The sequence below is a fragment of the Diadema antillarum genome, unplaced genomic scaffold (genome assembly GCF_040938485.1).
Source record: "Diadema antillarum isolate AM-2024a unplaced genomic scaffold, OU_Dant_1.0 seq00001688_RagTag, whole genome shotgun sequence".
NCBI lineage: Eukaryota > Metazoa > Echinodermata > Echinoidea > Diadematoida > Diadematidae > Diadema > Diadema antillarum.
In genome coordinates this window covers 228,506-250,171 of record NW_027272383.1, presented here as the reverse complement: position 1 = coordinate 250,171, position 21,666 = coordinate 228,506, and the positions used below count along the sequence as shown (strand labels likewise).

Here is a 21,666-nt window from a genome sequence, read left to right as displayed (position 1 = left end):
CATTGAAACTGATACTTAGTAATTGGTCAGTTAGAGTGAAACGAACTAGACAAAACTAACAAAGCAATGCTTTTTATACGATGCATTATTATGCGTATGCGTTATATTCCTCTTGAACCTATTGACATATGAAAGTTTCACTTGAATATGTGAACATATAAATCATATCCTATTTTCAAACGAATACATATAACAACAAGAGTACACTATGCCACTCAAGAATGAAATCTTTTATAAAAAAAGAAAAGCCCTATCAGCGTACCCTCTCCTCCCAACCGAAATAAATCCTTTATCTATCACATCCTGAATCCTTAATGATTAATCATACCATTATAATTCTTATTGCGATTCACAATTATTCCCCACTCCGAATCATATCCCATATACCTACACCCAGTGCCGTATATTAATAGAGTCTGGCCAACTCGGTTTTCGGCTTATGTGTTTTGAAGCCTGTGATTGGTCAAAAGCTGGTCCCGTGATCTACAGGCGCCATGTCGTTACCAAAGTGAATCACGCGGGCGCGAGCAGAGCTCATACGCAGTGCCCATTGTTCAATATGCGCAGCTACGCACTAACATTGCTGGACTTTGGGACATCCCCAGTATCAGTCACGGTGCAGTGAGGGTCTTGCCGTTGTCTACTTTATTGAAGTAGAACAGTGGCGGATCCAGAGGAGGGCGCAACCGGCGCACGCCCCCCCCCCCCCCTTTATTTTTCGTTAAAAACAAAAGAAATAAAAAGAAAAAAATGAAATGAAACCCGAAAGTGGCACCTGAAAAATTAATCACGCCCCCCCTTTACACAATTCCTGGATCCGCCCCTGTAGAAGATTAATAGGCCTGCACGAAAGATATTTTGATATCTTACTGCGATAAACTGAAGATTCGTCATGCCTTAATTCCTGCGCAGCATGGCGTTGCGCGAACTGACTTGGCTCAAATGTAACGATGTACCGCTTTCCGACAGATCCAAAACGAAAGAAAAAAGAAGTGGGAAATCCGAGTGCGAGGGGAAAACTTTATGATCTGTCTTCTTTAGGTTCCTAGCGGTGTCTTTCAGACTATCCAAGTTTTTATCACATTTGTATGTCACCGCCATAACGTACGAAGTGTCGCCTGAGGCATTAGCTTGTCTTGGTCGTCCCGTCCGTCCTTCCGTCTGTCCTTCATTCCGTATGATCAATTTTGTGGACACCGTTTGTAATGAAACTTGACATTCATGCATGTGTGAGTGGACGAAGTTCTGTTTAGCTTATAAACTTTTGTGTAAACACGCTCAAACACGGTCAAAATCATGTACATAATGGTCAAATTCCTAAAATATTACTATTTCCCCCATAATGCAATTTCTGAAGGTGAGTACAGTCGTATTTCCAGACGAAAATTACTGCCCGACCGTGATTCTCTTGTGATTTTATGGTTTGTTTGTTTGTTTGTTTGTTCGCTGTTTTTTTGTTTTTTTTTTTGGGGGGGGGGGTTTTGGGGGGGGGGGGCGAGTCATCGGGGGGGGGGGGCAAAAATCAAGGATCAATGTTAGGTAACATGTTAAAATTCTACTATCTCATTGTTGAAATATTATTTTATACCCAGTTTCTCCATACCTTGGAGATTGCCCAATGCACAAACTCAAAACCAAACACGATATTTGCATGCCACCATTACTACATAATGACGCGTAGGGAAGATTTTGGCTTTGATGGTCAAAGGTCAAGTGAATATACAAAAAGGACAGGATTTTCCATATATCTTTCAAATAAGCGCTCAAAATATTGCCATGAAAATAGATTGGTCAACTTACGGGTAAAAATGCTCAAATGCCTAATACTTGCTCTCTTAAACAATAAAAGTCATCCATTCACACCTAGTTCAATGAAAGGAAACACTCGACGCGTTAAATTTTGTGATAAACATGCCATTTTTTTTTGTCCTGCCAACTTATGTGAAACTGTCCTTTAACATTGTCAAGACGTACTCTACACTTGCCAAGAGAACATTGTAATATGGCGGAGGTATACCGGTCGCTTTTTGGACATTTTTATTTTATGTTTCTTGACTTATTTCATAATCTTCTATTCAACTGACGTGATCATCGTTTCTTTTGGTACGGATGTCACTGAGGATGTCCCACAAATCATGTTATTCAGGTACTTGTGCTTTCGTTCAATTACAGGTCTTTAAAAGTATTTTTTAAACAATCTGAGATCCTTTCACATACCTTAATAAGCACTTGCCGATGACGTTTTATGCTGTACACTGTACATGTGTAGGCCTATATAATTCCTTTTGAATTACATACTAGTATACCTTCATGTCAGTTTAATGCATACATAATAATGGTACTAAATAAGATGGTAATTGATGGTTCCTTATGACGTGCGAAACAGATTTGTCTATTGTCTGTGCACAGCTATAGACTTGTAAATTTATGTCATTATCATTTTGTTATACTATACTTTTGTTCCTTGGACAACTTGCTAAATACAATATAGCATACAGTTTAGTGAAAGTTTACGAAACTGCATACTCTGTTTTCTTCTTTTATTTTGACAGCAATAATCTATCTTATCAATATTCAGGAATTATGTCCTTTAGACAGCCGCCCCATTATTTTTCTGTGTATACAAAACCTGTGTCTATTTGAATGTGTAAAAATGATTGATTGTTGGCTTTGTTCAACGTGGATGGAATGAAAGAATATGTTCCCCCAACCTACACCCTTCTCTCTCTCCCTCCCTCTCTACTCTTTCTCTATAAAAAAAAAAGTCAAGCAACACAGTCTTGCGCCTTTGGGACGCTAACCCCCAAGCGCACACGCTAAAACCATAAGCGCACTGTACGCTGGGTAACGACATGGCGTCCAATTTATGAGTTGGCCAGACTCTCTTAATATACGGCACTGCCTACACCCAATGACAGCAAGGAAATATGAACATATGTTGGCACTTCTCGTTTCAAAGTAATGCGCTGCTTTTTCTTTTCTTTTCTTTTCTTTTTTCATCGCAGACTATGTCACTTTGTGAGATGAACAAATCTAGTCAAAGGATTACCTGGATATTTATGATCTACAATCCTAACTTATTTTCTTCCCTCAGCGCAACCAATCCTATTTCACTGCGATGTAATGTCTCATGAATATTCATCGTGAGACCGGTTGCTCAAGTAATACTCGATTTGATTCGTTTATAATCGAATGGAGATGGATGCTCCATGATAATGAACACGAGTGACATAGGCATTGCAAGTGTCCATTCATCTCTTTTGAATATTTTATGCTTGAATCTCATCAGAAGTCTCCAATTCTGTCTGTCTGATTTTACTCACTTGAATTCAGTTTGCTGAAAAATCCTATTATTTCTTTGTTCTCTTTCATATTTTAACGTCGCGTCGCCAGCTGAACAATGCTGGTCCGAGCGCCGTCGGGCTCACGTACCTGACTATCCTCTGGCCAATGAGACTGAAGGGCGGAGCGTACATCATGACCGAACCGGACGTTACCATGGATACAGGCTACACCTGCTCGCGCAGAACTTTGGAAAACGGACAGAATATGGTAAATAATGATATCCCAGCACGTGTATAGAACGGGGAATGGCGATCCGTACAAACTCTCCGAAAGTTCGCACAATACAAGTTTATGTCAGGGATGCTTGCCTTTCTTGGTTCAATTAACATTTGCACCAAAGGTAATCTAGTCATCCTTTTCTATATGTAGCAATCTCGTATCCTTCAGTTTCATGAGTTTGTTGGCCTACTTTCCACAGCCGACGTCGTCCTCCAAATGTTCACCTGTTCTCCCTGGCAAGTGTCATATCCTCATCATTCATGAGTGTTTTCATCATTTTCTTTTTTCGTCACAAAGGAAACAGGAGGAAACAGGAGTAATAATGGGTAACACTCATATAGATACTTCTCGCTCCAGCAGAATCTTATCTGCCGACACCTGTAACCCATACGTTAAATCAATTTATCAATTCGATTTGTGAAATTAGGGTCCTCCTCTACAACAACCGCAACAACAACAACAACAACAGCAACAGCAGCAGCGGCAGTAACACAACCACAACCAACAGCAATCTGAACAGTAGAACCACAATGCAACAATGAAATCCATAAAAACAAATCAGGGACTATCAAATCGTCCGTACAGCTTGTTAAATTGAACTTGCAGTATTCTGATATGATCAATTTATCTGTATTGCAATTAACTCTATCACTTAAACTCTGAAAAATGAACTCAATTCACCCCCTCCCCCCCCCCCAAAAAAAAAAAAAAATTAGGTTACACAGACACGAGAAGAAGGCACCACTGCTGCAACGGTGGACGACGCCAACAACAACTCCACGCGGACAATTCTCCACGTTTCGTGCGACGACAGTGAAGTCGAGTGCTACGAGTTTATCTGTCCCGTTGCTTCCATTAATACTGGATCGAGCGCTGGGAGGGGTAGCGTGGTCGTCACTGTTACGACTACGGTCATAGCTGACGCAGTGTTGAACGTGAGTAGTATCAAACAGATGTCCCTTGTACTGACTGAGAGGCCTTAGTTCAAATTGTGGATTCCGAGGTTTCAGGAATAGCACCATTTTCTGAGGGCGCAACCCCGTAAAAAGATGAAGTGCTATTTCTACCACGGTGGGATCAATAAATACACTGCTGGCTCCAAACTGTGTATTATAAGTATGTATTACATTCCTCCAACGAATCTTTAACAAGATGTTAAATTGTTTAAATGAAATTTTCAACATATTGCAACGCCGACGATCCGTGGACGCTATAGTATCTTTACACAGAAGTCTATGATGCCAATATGTTGTTTTCAACATCATCAACAGGGACGGATCCAGGAATTCTGTGAAGGGGGGGGGGGGGGGGGGCGCAACTAATATTTCTGGTGCCACTTACGGGTTTCATTTGTTTTGTTCTTTTTATTTCTTTTGTTTTCAACGACCAATAAAGAGGGGCGTGCGCCGGTTGCACCCCCTCAGGCCTCACAACATCTGTCATAGCACAATTAGCTAAAAGTATGTCTGTCTTGGTCTAACGCAACATTGACGTTTTGATTGTTTACAATACATACAATAATATCCCCACTCCCAGTTGGTTCTATATAGAATATGAAAAAAAAGATATGAAATGAAGGAATCAACTAATTTTCTCACAGAGGATGTGGAAATTATATACATGCCGCCATCCTTGATTCAATATATCCCTTGGAAATCCCTTGGAAATCGTTAAGAAATTGCGTCTATTTTAAGCGATGTAGAACCATCACACGGTTGCAACAAACGGAGGAGATTTGAGCAAGCTCACTGAACTGCCCAGCCAAAGAAACTGCACCCGTATATAATAATAGTTATGTTAATTTCTCAGTTTACTGGAAACGGTACCACAGTGATTATGAAATATTATTGCAAATCTATGTCATAGAGATAAGAATTAGTGATAAATGAATTGATAAGGCATGGAATAATATGACGACAAAATTAATGATAGGGATGATTGGATTTTGATACAATAGTTTACAGGGGGTCGAGTCTGATTACTGCTGGTGTCTTTCCTGTCTTAATTTACCCCTAATCGTCACCTGATTCTAATCTATTTTAGGACACCTCGGTAGACGCTTTTAGGATCACATCTACTGTTGTGACTCTTGTCGATGGATCGTTCTACCCAGGAATCACCTTTTCTCCACACCCCATTGTCCATCCTATTAGCGTGAGTTTAATCCCCAGATATTCAATGGTATAATCTGCATGTTGTTGTCATGTTAACAAGTCACGTCCAAGAAAACATATTGCTGAGGTTTGATGTGGCATTTTTTTTTCATACAAAAAGTTCATACAATATCTAACAGACTCTAATTTTCTAATTTTATTACTGATTCTCAAATTGGCTTCATATTTTTACAACAATCGAAGTTCCTGTTCCTCTGCATAATCATGTCAAATTAACCAATTTTGGTTAATTTCTTTCTAATTTTATCCACTTTTGATTAATTTCACCTTTCTCCAGTATAATGTATGTGGAGTGAAATTCAGAAGTGATCTTTCAGTGATGAAAAGATGATAATTTCTTCAAATTGATGAGATTCTTGCGCCAAATTGTTTTCATTGCAACTGATTGACTGACAAATTACCTTCGATTTGTCAATCAGTTGCAGTAGAAACAACTCGGCGCAAGGATTTCATTAATGTGAATAATTATGCAGTACCTGCTGCATGCTGTAAGGATTAGACCCAGCACTATAGCTGTCGGGTGAAATCTCGGTGGTACTTCTATTACTACTAATAATAGATATAATCAGAATTAGTTTTAGTAATAGTAGTAATATACATCATTTGTATTGTTATCATTTCATAGTTATCATTCATACATGTACGCTTATGTTTTTTTGACTTTCTTAATATATTTTGTATCTGTAAATTGTTCTTCTTTTACATATCATGTATGACTACTATAAAGCAGAAGAAGAAGAAAAAAAAACATATTCATGAAATATTAACAAACATAAGTTGACAGGTTGTGTTGTTTCATCGCTCGAACTCACGCTCATACAGGTCGACACCTTCGTCGAGGTCGAGTTCGCTGAGACGATCGTCTTGAAGGAAAACACGCCCCCGTATGTCTACATCGCATCCATCATCGGTGGCGTGATAATCCTCGTTGCTATTGTGATCGGCCTCTACTTCGTAAGATGAGATTAAGTTTTCATATATTTCCATCCGGGTATTTGTTTAATCCCCTCGGGACCACTATACGTTAAAGAAAACGTCGACGTCATCATAGGCAGTCTGGTAACGAAAGAGTCAAACGTAAAGAGCGAGTGCACAAGGGATGCACCACGCCATCCCATGTTCGGAAGATGTATATTTTTACACTGCAATCAAGGCTGCCAAAATGAAAAAAAAAAAGATGTGAAAAGAATTGTACAAAATTTCATTTTTCTTAAATGAAAAGTACACATTCGTTCGATGTGTGTCTGACGTAATATGTAAATTGTAATATTATTTTCCTCCAGCGTTCTGAAATAACTAAGTCAAGTGCTCTTTCATTATGGTATGAGAAGTTAGAATATGTTGCTTTGTGTATATATATATATATATATATATATATATAATAGTAATGATAATAATAATAATAATAATTATTATTATTATTATTATTATTATTACAGTGTATTATCATTATTATTATTATTATTATTATTATTATTATTACAGTGTATTATCATTATTATTATTATTATTATTATTGTAATCACTAATTGTCTGTGTGTTAATTGTCACATTTTGTCATGCGCCACACTGGCAAACTTTCCGATACATTTCGGCTAAGCTCCTTGGTTACTAACCGATCCAAAGTAAATGGTGATATTAATGTGTCGAGACTGTTTATTGCAAAGCGCCATTTCAAACCTATAAAAACTGTCGACTGTATCTGCTAACCGAAGAGAAATACCAGACTCCAGTCATGCAAATAATATAGGTTTTCCCGGTCAATTTCATACTTTTGTCACTCAAATTCATTAATGTGCATTCAAATTCACGCAGCGCACGCACGCGAAAATATTGGGGCATTCAAATTCAGAATCCAAGCGATCATTTTCATTTATGAGCATTCTATTTCGTTTTCGTGAAATCAAATTTACTATTGGGCATTCAATTTCAAAATGCGAGCACCGACTTTCCTACTCGTGCATTCAAATTCATACGATAGTCACGTGATAGTCCCAATGAGCTTGTTTGGAGCGTTCAAATTCATTTTTAGGCGATCAAGTTCCTACTTCGTACAATCAATTTAACGAGGAAAATGAAGGAGACTTTTAAGAAAGGAAAAAGGGCCAACACAACCAATAAATGCTTGCATATAGTGTAATTAGGATTGTTTACATGTTCTACATTGTTCTCTGTTCATGTATTCTTTGTTTTTTCATCTCAATAAATGTCAAATTGCAATTTCCAATCAGCAGTGCATCCAAACAACACAACGACTAGTAATCATATTTTTGGATTATACTGCATGCTGACAACGCCCCAACACCGACCATATAATGACAATTCATCAATTTAAGACAAACTGACACACAATGATCTCACATAGTCCCGCAAAATTAAAACAATAAGACAGCAATACATAACAGACAACACGTATAAAATGCTCATGTATCAGTTTCAATATAGTCGAAATTGTTTTTTGAAAGTGTCAACCAACCCTCCGTATTATGCTCGTCTGTAGGCCTATACAGTGCCTAATTTCTGTTTGTTTGTTTAATTTTCTATCAAAGAAGATGGCTGGATAACCCATATTCAGCTGCAAAAGCTGGTCTTCCATATGGGGTCCAGTTAGATGTTTTGCTCTTTGCGATGAATAAATGAAGTGGGATCTTTTACGTGCATGAGTTGTGACTCTTTTACACGTGTGACCTCCATTTTATGTCCAATCCCAGGGAAATGTGCCTGTATATTCCTATTTGCTAAGCGCGAGTTCAAAATTGTCAATTAACAGGTGGACCTCTACTGCAAAATAAATAATCATCATAAATCCCAATCTATTCAAAGCCAAGTGAGAAAAACATGCATACACGGCCCCAAACTAACTAAACTCAGGACTTCTTTTAAATTGAATGCAGTTATTTGGAACATGGTTGCCTATTCACGAATTTGAATGACCGACGAGATTCCGTCGCCAGCTTGACATGAATTTGAATGCTCTTTGATGAAATGCGTGCTCCTCTCTTAAATTTGAATGCTCCGATAGTGAATTTGAATGTTCCGATGGTGAATTTGAATGCTCCGATAGTGAATTTGAATGCTCCGAGAGTGAATTTGAATGCTCGGATAGTGAATTCGAATGACCGGATTTTGAATTTGATTGCTGATTCAGTGCTGCGAGCGTGGAATGCGTGAAATCGAATGCTTGGAATAGGAACTTGAATGACAAAAGTATAAAATTGACCGGGAAAACCTACAGTAGATAGTATACAGTTGTACATTATGAAATAATTGACGTCCATTGCGTAATTAAACTACAGTATAATACTTATAGATTATACTTTCTGCCTCTTGTTCGTCTCATTTTTCATATCAAAGGCCGGATTCTTCAAGAGGCGCAAGCTGAATTCGGATCAGAGGAGGAAACTTCGCCAGAGTATCCGGCATTCTCGCATGGTGGCCAAGGGCAAGATATATTCACCCGTCCAAGATGCAGACCCGGCAGACACGGTGGAAACCGCCGGGGATGAGGACATGGTGAAATGCGACAAGGGTGGAGATCCCCAGAACATCGGTGAAAGTGTCAGCAAGGGCGACGATGATATGATTTAATTAGGCTTACCTGGTACTTTGAATGAAGTTAAGTAATATCAACTTAAGCTTGATTGTTGCTTTTGTGTTTACGTGTTGTGTTTTCGCTGTTTTTGTTTTTGTTCTTTTTTTGGTATTTTGTATTTGTTTATTTGTTCTGTTTTTGTTTATTTGTTTGTGTGTGTTTGTTTGTTTGTTTGTTTGTTCTTTGCAGCTGGCCCTGAATGGGATATTAATTGCCTTAAAATTTCACTTTGCATTTTGACTTCAACAATCAATTCAGAAGAACTTCTCCAAATGATGGGGACCAGAAGTCGACGAAAAATGTGTTGTCCAAAAGGGTTGTCTAATCTTTTATTTCTTGGCGATTCTCTCTGTAGCCTATAAAGAGATGGCAGATCATTTTTTTATATGCCTTTATCATTACGTATGAATATGCAATGTTTATTCGAACACATAGGGAAAGAGGTCTGTTATATGCCTTTTAGATTTGCAATACGCTTTGATGCAGTACTATCGTTAAAATATGAAATTATGAAATATGCAATTTACAAATAAATGTTTCTCAATGGAAAGAGAAAGAAATGAGAGGGATGGTATAGTTTTGATTGAGATGGGGATTCAGATTTTAACTACAGTACATAGAAACTAATTAGAAACCACCTTAAATGAAATATGAAAGAGCATATGCAAATTTTAAAGGAATTGAAAGTTTACTTAATGAAAATCGGCTTTGATCTGGTTGAGATATCAGAACACAAGGTAAAACAAAATTGTTCTGATAAAAGGTGGGTCTCTTGTTATGGCTATCTCAGCCATTTCAAAACCAGAGGTTTCTCATTATCTCACTAAAAGGTCAGAAACCTGAAGCCCCATCTTGACCAAAATTGAACCATCTCTTTAAGGTAGAATATACATGATTTTTCGAGCTTCAAAGATGTTGCGTGTTGATTATAAATGATCAAACATCATACTTTTCTAACAATAATAGCCAACAAACAAAATACTAACAGCAGCGGAACTCTGAATGTGCTGACATTAATCTAGTCACCAATATGTACTCTCACGTAGAGCTATATTGAAATAGTTTTATTCATTTTTTAAAAAAGTTTTATTCAAAGTGATCACATTTTGCTGTAGGCAAGTAAGTGTTTAACAAGGCACGTCGTGACTAACTAATAATGGAGTAATTCAAATGGTACATGTTTGTAAAAAGAAATACACACACACACGCACACACACACACACACACACACACACACATATATATATATATATATATATATATATATATATATATATATACATGTATATATACATGCGATTAGCAAGTTCCGAGTTAGCTCATGTGTACCCGGATATAAGTTAAAAACAATTTTCTTATTTTTTCTTTTAGTTAGGCACTTGAACACTCATATTCAAAGCGACAAAAATGCATAAACTTGCCCGACGTGAGAATGTTTGGAGTTCATCAGTAATGTTCAAAAAAGGATGAAATTGCATAGGCCATCAGATGATAATAGAATGTTCAATTAATTAACATTTCGAAAAGCTTTTTGTGTATAGATTTTGTATAGAAATCACTTTTGCTGTCAGGTGGATTACTTGAATGATCATTACATCACAGATGTTTGTCTCAGTGAATTTAACAACCAACATGCCCTGCATGTTGGTACAATCATGTAGTATACGTCTACGAGTACAATGATCTTCTTCTGCTCATGCGCAATGTGGAACCCCAAACTCGTTAATTCGGAGATGCAGTCGGCGCATGCGCCACTTTCCTGGATGATCTTTGCCTGTGGGTCATTATAGAATTCTCAAAGTACTTCTGTCATGGGTTTTCGGCATTACTCTGAGAATTCACCAACATGCAAAATCCTTAACTTCTTCAAATGAATATTTCGGAGGTGAAAAATCTTCCATTTTACTGCTTTCCAAATTCGGAATATCATTATTAAGTCTTTGTGTGCTGACAGTTTCGTCCATTCTGTGAGTATATAGTGATTAAAATGTTAAGGTGACAAACCTTTGTTGTTGTTGTTGTTTCTATAGGAGTGCGTCGTGATCATTGTCTATCAATAAATAGTTTCAATACCAAACACTTTCAATACACAAGAATTTTGTCCACGACCTTGTGTTTAATGTTTCGTTTTGTGCATGGACGTAGACTTTCTGAAAGCTGAATAATGCTGAAGCAATACAAAATTTATTTTATGGGTAAAGCATCCGTGTGTGAACGTGTGTGTGTGTGTGTGTGTGTGTGCGCGCGCGCGCGCGTGTATGTGTATGATATTGAATGAAGCACAAATAAAGGCTATCATAAAACAAAAAAATTGTGTGTGTGTGTGTGTGTGTGTGTGTGTGTGTGTGTGTGAGTGAGAGAGTATAGTAGTAGTAGTAGTACAAAAAGAGTGTTCGGTTAACACCATGCGGTGTTCGTCCCTTTAAAAGACTACTGGATATGAACAGTGATGAAGGAGGATAGACGAGTGGAGAGTTCAGATTTTGGGTTTTTTTTCTTTAACTGAAAATTAATGATACCGTACTACTACTCTGTCTAACTCCAGTCCTTTTATCTATCCTACAGGGGTATATAGGGGTCTTGTGGAGAGGTATAAGTTGTTGCCTAGCATGCTGCACCCTACTGGCTGGGTGGATGGTGTCACAGGGGACTTTCTTCTGAATGTGGGGAACGAAAGTCCTCCCTGCGACTGGGATCTTTTGTATATAGTCAAAGGTTGACTTTCTCAAAATGCAGCAGATTGTTAGCAGACCATTCATTCAATCAACTCTTTCGACTTGCGCAACTAATGTGCCTCGAAATAAGTAGCCAATCACACAGTGTTCTTACAATATAACAATCAATGAGATTTATTGTACTGGTCCGAAGTTGTGATGGTTTACGATAATAACGTAGAACAAACTTGAGTACAGATATCCAATTCCACTTGTTCTTGAGCTTGGTTGCTCTGCTCGTTGGTTAATTCTAGAATCTCCCGTGCTTGGTTGCTCTAGGCTGTCGACGATGCCCTGCCTGTAGTAGCGGGTCGTCTCCCCTTTCTGGTCGTTGGCTTCCCAACTTCGGTCCTTGTCGGAACCATGAATTGTGGTCCTCTCTGGAACTCTAAACTTGGTCCTCGCAGGAACCCTAAACTGTGGCTCTCTCTCTCTGGAACCCTAAACACCCTGTTAATTTAATAACATAATACCTCCCTTATAATTTGTGGTCTTTGGTTATTCCTGATTCTATTCATATAACTTAAACAAAACACATTTATATTCCTGACCATCATATTACCACTGATTAGCCACACATAATTCCATAATAAGGTTTCACAATACATCATTATCTTTCAGTGTTGAGTAAGGGATGATTAATCAGCCTATTGAAATCTAAGCGTTGTTCTAGGTCTCTACTTCTTTCACAATGCAATTAGAATTCGGTTTGACATACAAACATCACACATACAATGCCATATCGGGACTTACATAGAAACTTACAATGCACAAACAACTTTCAATGAAATGGTCAGGTACTTAAAACAGTTGTTGGTGTTTAAACTCGAATCCTCCTAGATTCTCTTCTGGACGGTCAGGCTGTCCAAGCCGAAATGCACCAATCCCTGAATCACACTGATTCCAAATAACACTCTGCTACTCTCTAACTTCGCAATCCCGAAGTACCGTAGCTTGGGACTTAGTGTTCCGCAAATTATATGGCATCTGAATTTTATGCCCAAACATCGCATATTTATACATTTGTTGGATCATAGGTCTCCATGTAAAACAATCTAAGTGAGGTGACTCTCTGGAAAGATTTTACAGAAGTCCTGCCCCCTTTTCTTTTTGGTTGGCGTTTTCTGCCTGTCAAAACTTTCCTGGTATATCATTTTGCATTGGTCAAGCCTCCGCTTGACGTCATCACTTCCTATCCGCGGAAACCAAATTTTTTTTAAATGGTTCTGTTTTGACCTAGCTAGAAACTTGTGTTTGACGTCGTGAATAACGTCCACATACCACATAATATGATACATACTATCAGGGATACCCTTTCCTCGTATTTTGACGTCACATAGGGTTTTCTCATCATAAATACAGTTAATTCCAAATCAATGTCTTTTACTTTCATTGTGCATCACAAAATCTCCTTATTTGGTCATGTTGCTGCAGGCTTTTGTTTTTAAAGTTTCACTTCTTTTCTAGCCATTACAATAACATCAATTTCTTACATGATCTTCATGATGAACATTGATAAAGTGAGACAAATTATTACGTGACAAATACAAAATATGTCATATCATGACAGATGGGTATCACTGGTCCTCACGCATCCCTAAATCTCCCACGTGTTTGGCTCCAAGCGCCATACCCCGGTCAAGTTCTAGAACTGCTCCTCAGGACAACTCCCCCGGGGACTACTCCCACCTGACAACTCCCCCGGAAGACGTCTCCCCCGGAGGACGTCTCCCCCGGAGGACGTCTCCCCCGGAGGACCACTCCCCCGGAGGACGTCTCCCCCGGAGGACCACTTCCTCGGAGGACGTCTCCCCCGGAGGACCACTCCTTCGGAGGACTGCTCCCCCGGAGGACCACTCCCCCGGAGGACTACTCTTGTTTTCTTTCTACACCAATTTGAAATGAATATCAATAAACTCGTATATAATAAAGCGAGAAAAAGCAAGTTTGGACTGCAAAAATGCAAAAAAAAAAAAGATCAAACTCGCTCGCTCCGTCACTCCCACAATGACTCTTATTTTGTTGACTTTGGTTCCTTGCCGGCCATCAGTTATTCATAACGTAATATAATAATAAATAGAATGAAAGTTTACCTATTACTAAGGTGTCTCAAAGACACAAAGACACATATGCGATAACATTCAAACCTACATTGTAAAAGTCTTCAAAAGAACGCATGGTTTATGGAACATATCACCTTCCTTTAGATGTAAAAGGAAGGAAGAAACTTATTTCAGAATTACATGTATAACATAACAGTGACGTTCCTATTGTGGGATACATTTTTTTCACGTCGACAGTTTTTGCGTATGGGATTTATATTTTTCCAGACTGTAAATAATAAGAAATAAGATATGATTGCTAAAAGCGCATTAATAAGACGGACGACTGATGGGAATTTGGGAATTAACGGACGAGGTGACCCCTTAGTTTTAAATAACGATGCCGAACCTCTATTTTTGCATTATTTCTCAAATGAATTTACTTAGCCACAATTATCATTAAAAAATGAATAAACAAATAAATAAACACTAAACAAAAAGTAAGTTCCCCCTAAAACAAACCTGTGTAATTTATGAATCGGGAACCTTTAAGGAAATCTGAATACAGGATCATGTAGCTGTATTTCTCGGCTACCTTTCATGTGAAATTCAGTGGATATCACCGGGTCACGCTTGAGTGAGCATGACTTAAAGTCAAAATGGTCACATTTGAAGTTCACAAGCCCAATTTTGCAACTTTGATTTGGTGATATCGGAACAAATTTCAATTTTCCAGGATAAAAAGGCATGCAACGTATAATTTATGTGCTTCTTATCGTACCATGTGACTTCTGCACAAAATTTCACGGTTGAGTGAACACGGGGTGAAAATAACCAAAATGGCCGATTTGACACGTTTCTCGTGGTAATTTCTATCAATCGAGATTGAATTCGGGTGTTGAACAGTTTTTACACGCAATTCACGTAATTTCACGGTTGAATGAGCACATTAAAAACAAAGAAAAATAACAACTTAAATTGTGCAGTAAGAATTGCCATAATTTTGCGCACTGAAATCAATTGTTTTAATGATTTTTGTATTGTGTTTAATACTACTGTGCATGACAGTGATCACCTGACATTTTAGTCACGTTTCAATGAACATGTGGGGCTTGAAAACCCTTTTTTACCCTATATAATAAAAAATATTCATTGTTTGTTATGTTTTAGTTGATATGTTGGGAAATTACTCTGATTTCAATGAAAAAAAATAGCATTTCGATAAAAAAAAATGACACTGTGACATGCTTCAGTGAGCACATAAGATGAGCAAAGTGTGCAGGTCAAAACCATTTTCGTGGCTGAAATTCCCATAAGGTTTACATTTGGTTGGTTTTGAGGACGTGTTCAGCGGTGTTAGTGGATAGAGCCTAAAAAGTGAGTGCAGATGCACCCAATCTGTGTTATTGCCATAACGATCGCATGATAGTCAACCAACATTTTAAGCAACTATCATCACCATCACAATCATCAATACCACATGAACAACAAAGGCCACTACATGTTTCTCACCACAATCAATATCTGTCTCCAGACTCTCTATGCATATGTGCAACACGGGAGGATATTGATGTGTAACTAAAGTGATATTTGGTACCATGTCAGTGATTGATTGCATTTATTTTCCCTTTGAGTTAATGCATGACTTCATGACTTTACAAAGATCAAGAGCTTAATGCCAAAATTAGTATTCAGTAGCGAGAACAAAGGCCCGAAGATATAATTTGTATAATTTCTCATCTCTGCTCCAATAAAGGGATTTCATCAAACTAAAGGCAGACCAATTTCTACACGAACACTTCAATATTTAATCAAAGGTAGCCATGGATTATAAGGAGGGTTTCCGGCACCATGTACCCTTTGACGTGTAAAATTTTGAAGAAATGCCATGGATCACTGAGACATTTATATCGGTCCTAAACGCAATAATGAAATGTTTTTCAGCTGATTTTAAATGCAGAAGATCAATGCAACACCTGCTGGATGGTTTTAATAAGATAAATCATTGTTTCATAATGTGGTCATTCAACCGTAAAATAAACCACATTGCATGCAAAAGCCATTGTTAGCTTTCAAAAGCATAAATTCCTCCTCTTCACATGAACTTACCATGGGGATTAAATTTTTCATTATGAAGGTTTAAAAAAAAGGGTTTCCAGCCTCACGTGCTTATTGAAGCGTGACTGAAATGGTTAGGTGGTCACTGATATGCGTTTGGGTATTAGCACAATATAAAAAAGCATCTTACAGTTGATTTCAGTGCGCAAAATTATCGCAATTCTTACTGCACAATTTAAAATGGTTATTTCTCTTTGTTTTTAATGTGCTCATTCAACCGTGAAATTACGTGAATTGTGTGTAAAAACTGTTCAACACCCGAATTCAATCTCGATTGATAGAAATTACCACGAGAAACGTGTCAAATCGGCCATTTTGGTTATTTTCACCCCGTGTGTCACTCAACCGTGAAATTTTGTGCAGAAGTCACATGGTACGATAAGAAGCACATAAATTATACGTTGCATGCCTTTTTATCCTGGAAAATTGAAATTTATTCCGATATCACCAAATCAAAGTTGCAAAATTGGGCTTGTGAACTTCAAAAAGTGACCATTTTGACTTTAAGTCATGCTCACTCAAGCGTGACCCGGTGATATCCACTGAATTTCACATGAAAGGTAGTCGAGAACTACAGCTACATGATCCTGTATTCAGATTTCCTCAAAGGTTCCTGATTCATAAAATATTGATGTTTGTTTTAGGGGGAACTTACTTTTTGTTTAGTGTTTAGATGAATTAAGCTACGCTCACACAAACTTAAAGTTAACTCTGTCACTCTTGAAAGATCAGCGTCAACAGGAATTAGAAACGAGTTCTTTCATGAAAAGTGGTTGGGGTGGTCAACCAGGGGATTGGTCACTCGGGGAGTTGTCGTCCGGGAGGAGCGGTCCTCCGGGGGAGTATTCCTTCGGGGGAGTAGTTTTCCGGGGGAGTAGTTTTCCGGGGGAGTAGTCCTCCGGGTGAACAGTCCTCCGGGGGAACAGTCTTCCGAAGGAGTAGTCCTCCGGGGGAGTAGTCCTCCGGGGGAGTAGTCCTCCGGGGGAGACGTCTTCCGGGGGAGTTGTCAAGTGGGAGTAGTCCTCGGGCGACTTGTCCTCCGGGAGAGCAGTCCTAGAACCAAAATCTATGCAAGCCTTCTTCTTTTGTTCTGCTTCCTTGAGCCCCAACTCACGCATTCTTATGGTTCGGCTGCCCTTGTCATCATCCTTAATTGTTTATTGCAATTTATAGTAAATTTTGAAAACTTTCTTATTCCTCATCCCAATCATTATAAACTCTGAAACTCTGTGCTCAGTATAACTAGTTTATAGTTGTTCAACAGTTAAAGTCTGAAAATCATCTGGAGGTTTCCTTTTACACTCCGCTCCACTACATGCTCTTCAGCGCCAGTGATGGTGATAAACATTTATTCTATATATGATCGATGATTTCTTGACTATGTTTGAAGCTGATGCAGTCCTCCGGAGAAGTAGTCCTCCGGGGAACACGTCCTCCGGGGAGTAGATCTCCGCAGTCTTAGAACCACAGATGAATGGAGTTTTAATTTCAAGGACAAAAAATTTCTGGTCAGTATAGGATTTTCCCCGGGAGACATCAACAGGGCAGTTGTCAGGTGGGAGTTGTCCTCCGGGAGAGTGGTCCTTCAGGAGAGTGGTCCTCCGGGGGTGGTCCTCCGGGGGAAGTAATCCTCCGGGAGAGTAGTCCTCCAGGGGAGTGGTCCTCTGGGGGAGTGGTTTTCCGGGGGAGTAGCCATCCAGGGGAGTATTCCTCTGGGGGAGTAGTCCTCCGGGGGAGTAGCCCTCCAGGGGAGTAGTCCTGGGGGGGGTGGTCCTCCCGGAGAGTGGTCTGCGGGGGGCGTGTTCTTTTTTTTAGACGGCACAGATTGGCGACCCTAACCCTAACCCTAGCTCTAACCCTAACCATCAAACCCTAACCCTAACCCTAACCCTAACCCTAATCCTAAACCTAACCCTAACCCTAAACCCTAACCCTATTCCAACGTGTTTCCCATAGGTTTAATACGAGGCATGCCCCAATCTGTGCCGTCTTTAAAAAAAAATGCCTGCGGGGGAGACGTCCCCCGGGAGAGCGGTCCTCCGGAGGAGTTGTCAGGTGGTAGTACCCGGAGGAGTAGTACCCGGAGGAGTAGTCCTCTGGGGGAGTTGTCCTGATACGCCCGGTTAACCAGTTCAGCTGGCGGGCTAAACCACGTGAGGGGTGGGGTCTTACACTGCACCACAGGGCGGATGAGCAGCGACAGTAGCCAACGGCCAGGGCGGAGAAGGATCCCCAGAGAGAACTCAACGGCCAAGTGTACACAATCAAGCTATCTTAAGCCCACTGAAAGGACATAAGGAAGAAGAAGCAAAGTACCAACATGCCGGATCGGTCGGGGCCCGGATTAACGACTACGCGTCCCGCTGACTCACTCAAGGGTGGGCGTGATAAGTTGACTACTGGAGTGAAAAACACCATCAAGCTGCCAACAAAGGGCATAACTGTCGGAACGTGGAATGTCCGAACTCTGCACGCCTGCGGGAAGATCCATGAGCTGACCCATGAGCTCGATGGCTACCGTTGGGACATTGTTGGACTATGCGAGGTCAGGCGGACTGGCTTTGGTGAAACCTGCACAGATGAAGGACACAAGATCTGGTTCTTCTGGGGATGAGAAGAAGCACCAACACGGCGTGGCATTTATTGTTAGGAAAGAAATTTCTAGCAGTGTCATCTGCTGCATCCCAATCTCCAGCAGGCTGTTCTCCATTCTCATCTCTGGCAGACCACACAAATTGACCATTATCTAGGCCTATGCCCCAACTTCAAGGCATGATGATGAGGAAGTTGAGGAGTTCTATGACCAGCTGGAGGACACAATAGCAAAAGTCCAAAAGAACGACCTCATGATAGTTCAGGGAGACTGGAATGCCAAGGTAGGCCCAGATGCATATGAGAACTGGGCAGGGACAGTCGGGAGATTTGGCATTGGACATGACAGAGGTCTCAGGCTACTGAAATATGCCAAAAGTCACTGCCTTACCCTGGCCAACACTCTGCACCCCCACAAATGGTCCAGAACTGTAGTCTGGCACTCACCAAATGGTCAAGTGCACAACCAGTAGTGGGGAAGCAGCAAGAGAGATTCAAACTTTGGATCACGACGGAAGTGCTCGACCTCTGTGACAAGAGGCAAGAGCTTAGGCATGCAAAACACACCAGTGATGAAGCAAGGATAGCGTGAGATGAATAGGGAGGTCGGCAAGAAAATGAAAGCTGCCAAGGAGAACTGGATTGAAGCCCAGTGCAAAGTCATAGACAAAGGACTGACTGCAGGAAACATCAAGGAGGCTTACAACACTCTTAAGACCCTGACCAAAACCAGCCAGCCAAAGTCTCCTGTCATAGATGATAAAGATGGTAACCTCCTGACAAACAGCGAAGAAATCTTGAAAAGATGGACTGAGTACTGTAGTGACCTCTACAATAATACGCTTCAGCTAGACACCAGTATACAGGCAGACATACAGATCAAAGATGATGAGGAAGATGGGCCCTCTGTAATAAAGGATGAGGTGAAAAAGGCAATCCTCAGTTTGAAACCAGTGAAGTCTCCGGTAGTGGATAACGTCCCCACTGAGCTCTTAAAGTGCGGAGGAGAAGCCACAGTCAAGGCCCTTACAGCACTATGTCAGAAGATATGGGAGGAGAAAAAATGGCCAAGAGAATGGACCCAGTCCCTGATCATTCCACTTCAAAAGAAGGGCAGTGTCAAAATCACAGGACCATAAGCATCATTAGCCACCCAGCAAGGTATAATAATGCTCAGAGTTATCCTCAACCGACTGACTATCAAAGCGGATGAGCTGTTGACAGAAGAACAGGCATGATTCAGAGCTGGCCGGAGCACAGTGGAACAGATCTATAACTGCAGAGTGCTGATCGAAAAGTATTTACAGCACCAGCGAGACCTCTTCCACAATTTTATCGACTTCAAAAAGGCTTTCGATAGAGTGTGGCACGATGGCTTATGGAAGATCATGAGAGATTTGGGCATTGACGAACAACTGGTGCAGGTTATTTAGGCTCTCTGTGCCAACTCTAGTAGTGCAGTGCTTTTGAACGGCCAGTTGAGAGAGTTCTTCAAGACAACAGTTGGCGTGAGGCAGGGCTGTTTACTCTCTCCTGTCTTATTCAATTTGCTCCTGGAGAAGATCATGCAGGAAACACTGCAGAACCACCATACTTCAATCTCAATTGGTGGTAGACCCGTCAGCAATTTTCGATTCGCGGACGATATCGACCTCATGGGAGGCACCAACAGAGAAATACAGGACCTCACCAACAGACTGGTGGACAGAGCAGAGGCGTATGGCATTAAATTGAGTACAGCAAAGTCTTAAGTAATGGCCAATAGCCCAAACAACATCAATACAAACATAACTATGAATGGAGAGACCTTAGACGAGGTATCAAGCTTCAAATACCTGGGATCAGCGATCTACCTGTACAGGGGAAATTCGAACCAGGATAGCCACAGCAACAGCAGCGATGGCTAGACTCAACAGAATATGGAAGAGCAACATTAGCTTCAACACAAAATACATGCTATTCAGGTCTCTCGTCACCTCCATTCTCCTCTATGGTTGCGAGACTTGGACAGTGCTGGCCAAATCAGAAAAGCGAATCCAAGCTTTTGAGACCAAATTTAATGCCTGAGGAGAATACTTGGCATCCACTACTGGGACTGCAAAACCAACGAGTTTGTCCTAAACAAGGTCACCAGCCTAATGGGGCCTCAAGTGACTCTTCTACAAATGGTCAAGAGACGCAAGCTGGCCTGGTTTGGTCATGTTACTCGGCATGACTTTGATAAATCAGTACCACCAATTCTACTTATAACATTACATCGCCTTTGATGGTTTGCCTAGTGTTGAAATAAGGCCACGTGTTTCTTTAACAGGCACGCGAGCTTTGTACTTGAATATACAAAAATTGTAAGTATCAGGGAAAAACCAGGCGTTACAACTTTTCAAACGTTGTATCTTGTATATACAATGAATAAACTTACTACTGTTTACAAAATTCCTTGACTAGTTATGGTAAGGAATTTCGTGAACAATAAGAAATCAAGAGTGGGTTCGTGTGCTTTTGATATCGCCACAATACGAGATTTTCTCGGCATGTCTTATAAGTCGTGTAAATGGAAATACGCGAGACTGTATATGAAATTCTCCGATCGATTGCTTTTCATCGAAAGACTGAAGGCTTGTGGTCAACGGATTACATTTTCCATAAAAGATTACCTCCATGCATTAGTAAATTCAAGACAATGATGTACTGGAAATTTGCGACACCCTCGCCATAGCCTGGTGCCCAATAATAAAAGGCGCTATTCATTTGAGTTGAAGAGGGAACGTAAATTGACGATCGTACAGTACATGAAGTTCAAACCGCGCGCGCGAACCCAGATCGAGGGGAAGCTATATTATTATTCATGAGCGGTCGTTATTCACCCAATC

The 21,666-nt window shown here is 40.2% G+C and overlaps 2 protein-coding genes across 2 annotated transcripts in view; both read left to right on the top strand.

Moving 5' to 3' along the window:
- The window catches only part of LOC139711698 (integrin alpha-8-like), a 36,899-nt gene extending 27,573 nt beyond the window's left edge, over positions 1-9,326 (top strand). The window contains exons 18-22 of the mRNA XM_071623557.1: positions 3,394-3,552; positions 4,281-4,499; positions 5,608-5,718; positions 6,561-6,692; positions 9,093-9,326. Coding sequence (XP_071479658.1) covers positions 3,394-3,552; positions 4,281-4,499; positions 5,608-5,718; positions 6,561-6,692; positions 9,093-9,326 — 855 coding nt within the window. The remainder of the gene's footprint in view (positions 1-3,393; positions 3,553-4,280; positions 4,500-5,607; positions 5,719-6,560; positions 6,693-9,092) is intronic.
- Positions 9,327-19,389: 10,063 nt separating this feature from the next.
- LOC139711697 (uncharacterized) lies at positions 19,390-19,935 on the top strand. Its single transcript, XM_071623556.1, has one exon. It carries the CDS (start codon positions 19,390-19,392, stop codon positions 19,933-19,935), a length of 546 nt encoding a protein of 181 aa, XP_071479657.1.
- The last annotated feature ends 1,731 nt before the right edge of the window (positions 19,936-21,666 follow it).

Bases quoted from the DNA above. Each gene is read 5' to 3' on its own strand.
- LOC139711697 (XM_071623556.1), top strand. From the start codon at position 19,390: ATGAATAGGGAGGTCGGCAAGAAAATGAAAGCTGCCAAGGAGAACTGG.